At 51.1% G+C, this 2805-nt stretch overlaps 1 protein-coding gene across 1 annotated transcript; it reads right to left on the bottom strand.

Annotated features, from left to right (window-relative positions):
- Window positions 1-388: 388 nt before the first annotated feature.
- On the bottom strand, window positions 389-2127 carry MAFK (v-maf avian musculoaponeurotic fibrosarcoma oncogene homolog K). The gene is made up of 2 exons (XM_010155445.1): window positions 2051-2127; window positions 389-950 (listed from the first exon to the last, which is right to left on the bottom strand). Exons 1-2 carry the CDS (start codon window positions 2084-2086, stop codon window positions 516-518), a joined length of 471 nt encoding a protein of 156 aa, XP_010153747.1. The 5' UTR covers window positions 2087-2127; the 3' UTR covers window positions 389-515.
- Between the last annotated feature and the right edge of the window lie 678 nt (window positions 2128-2805).

The following is a 2805-nucleotide window of genomic DNA, read 5'->3' as shown; positions in this document are numbered from 1 at the left end:
TAGTATCAGATGGAAGTGGGAAAGGTAGGGGAGACCCTTCTTACAGGGAGTAGGATGCCACTAAAGGAAACTCTTTTTCCCATACATTCATCTCACATGATGATTCCTACGGTCCGTATGTTTCCTGGCTCTTGAGCATCATTCATGAAGACTCCGGAGGCTCCTCAGGTATCTTCTCCCAGCTGGAAAGCTGCCCACGGCTGAGAGGGGTTTGGGGAGGCAGGGGGAAGGAGGAAGCAGATCTTGCAATTTGTACTGCATATAGAGCTCAAATCCCGGACACGAGAGGTTGATGGAGCCACCGAGTCCAGACAGAAGCAGCCAGAGAAGTTCCCCTTGTAGGTTTGGGGTTTTTTTTTCTCTTTTCTTTTTTTTTTTTCTTTTTCTATTTTTTGCACTTTTGGAAGAGAATTGTTAAAATGCCAATTCTTGACGTGACCAAGGACTCCGGAACAACGCATAAGAGCCTTTTCACCTCCCCTCCGAAAGGCTGCTAGTTCCCCCCACCGAGGGCACTAGGACGCTGCTGAAAACGGCACAGAACTGGATGAGATTTCGGCTGATTTCACAATGGTGATGACACTGGTGGTGGCAACTTTGGTCGGGGTGATAGGCCCTCGCGCCACAGTACGAGCAAAGGTCTGGAGTGCTTCGTACTTGGAGCGCAAGGCGTCCAGCTCTAGCTTCATGCTGCTGTTTTCTCTGGCCAGCTTCTCCACCTCTTGCTGCAGCTCAACCCGCTGCCTCTCTAGCTCCTCTTTCTGAGTCACACGCTTGATGCGGCAGCTGGCAGCGTAGCCCCGGTTCTTCAGCGTGCGCCTCCGCTGCTTCAGACGGATGACCTCCTCTTTGGTGAGACCCCTCAGGTGCTGGTTCAGCTCCCGTACGGACATTGACACGAGTTCATCATCACTCAGCACTGGGGCATTCTCTCCCGACTCCTCCTTTACCTGCAAATACCAACAGCACAGGGATAGCAGCAACCCTACGCCAAAGGATGTTCTGGGCAGCAAAAAGAGACAGGCCACCCCTCAGCAACGTGACACCCCTTCTTGAAGAACACCCCCAAAGCACTGCAGAGAGCACATGCTCCACCAAAACAGCCGGGTAAAACACGGCAGAGATCTGAGCCCTGCTGTTGTCTGGGTGTGGGAAAGCCTCTTAGGTCAGAAAAAGCAGCAAGCCTTAGACACCCAGTGTGAACTGAATGCTAAGATTTTTAAGGAGATAAATGTAAAGTGGACTGAAGCCCTTTGTCAGGACCCGGGATTCATTCTGAATGCCACTTTTTCCCAGGACTACGCTGGGACACCGGTGTGGTATCTCCAGCGCAGAACAGCTACTCGTATGCAGGGTTTAATTGAGCATTTTGTGGCTTTTTGATGAAGACTGCTCAGTGGAGTACTGAACAAAACCAACCCTGCTTGGCTCCAAGGACCGCAGCCTGATTTGGTTTTCCTGGAGCACAGGCCAGACTCTGAAGTTACATGAGACACCAAGGCCTTGCGCCTTTTTCTCAAGCAGGTTTGCTGCCACCATCGTTTTTGGAACTTTAAGACCTCATCCTTTTGTCTCTTCAGAGACTGCAGGACACCTGGAGCAAAGAGGCAAGACACTGGAAAGAAACTGCGACACTGCGTGCACGGACTGCCATCGAGCCGGTGTGTCTGAGGCATTTACCATCTCACGGACCTGAGACACACCAGCTGGACACGGCCTTTCCCCGGTGCCTCCCAGTCCTAAGGGTAACGAAGCATCGCTAGGCCTGGGAGTCCTGCTTTCAGGATGCTTCCAGGATCTGCAATAGTCAAAAGTCTCCTGGATAGCAACCGGGATAAAGCTGGTCTTCATGCCACCCCAGAGACTTTAGACTTCTTTTTGGGCATCACCAGTATCCTTCTACCCCACTATCCGCAGGGAAGGCTGGGAATTTGTATCGGCACCCATTTGTAAGAGTGTCTTGGAATGAAAAAGAACAGTCACGTGTGAGCATGGTTCTGCAACAGCCTCCCCTGCCACCCAGCATCGCCCGCTCCGCCTTCTTCCCTACCTTTAATGCCTTGTTCGGTTTAGGATTAGTCGTCATAACCTGAGCACAGTCTTCCGGACAAAACTGCTCAGAAATTGCAACTGGAAAAAGAAAACAGGATTTTCAAGTTACAGTAATCTTGGAGATGAAGGTGGGAAGAAGACACCCAGCAAACTGTCCAAACCCCCAACTCAACAACCATGGAAAGAAATAGCCACACGGTTGTTTAAAAGGCTGGAACGGATTCAGAGACCAGTTTACCCCATCTGATACAAGAAATTTGTCTTGACAAGTGCATTGCTTTTAATGCTAAACACCTCATATTTTGCTATCAACTACACCAAGATTAAGCAGGGAGGACAGGGCAGGGAGGTGGAAAAGGACACCAGGTCCCGCCTGTAAACACGGGTTACGCTAAGCACCGCACACCGCCTTCCAACATGCCTCCCCTTCCCAAGGGGAGCGCACAGCGCGGCCTCCCAGGCCCAGTCACTGCCTCACCTCCCTCCGGAGGAATCCCAGACGCTCGGAATGGCCTATTAGGGACTGAATTAAGAGTTACCTCCGCTCATAAAAGGCACTGAAAAGCCACAAGACAGCAACTCCCTTCATTCTTATTTTGATTATTATTAACCCGGCTCGAAATTGAATCAGCAACCTAGAAAAAGGCTGCCTGGCTTGTAACCTGCTCTCAGCGCCGTCCCCACCCAAAGGAGACGCCACCAGAAAACCCAAACAACAGGAACAAAAGCCCCCCCCCATAACAAAGCAAGGCA

Source organism: Eurypyga helias, unplaced genomic scaffold, assembly GCF_000690775.1.
Source record: "Eurypyga helias isolate BGI_N326 unplaced genomic scaffold, ASM69077v1 scaffold34387, whole genome shotgun sequence".
Classification (NCBI taxonomy): Eukaryota; Metazoa; Chordata; class Aves; order Eurypygiformes; family Eurypygidae; genus Eurypyga; species Eurypyga helias.
The sequence above is the reverse complement of the archived record's forward strand: the minus strand, read 5'-3'. Positions and strand labels throughout refer to the sequence as shown.

Excerpts from the sequence above, each read along its gene's own strand:
- MAFK (XM_010155445.1), bottom strand. The coding sequence starts at position 2,086 with ATGACGACTAATCCTAAACCGAACAAGGCATTAAAG. Across the intron at positions 951-2,050 it reads AACCGAACAAGGCATTAAAG|GTAAAGGAGGAGTCGGGAGA; the intron begins GTAGGGAAGAAG and ends TGGTATTTGCAG.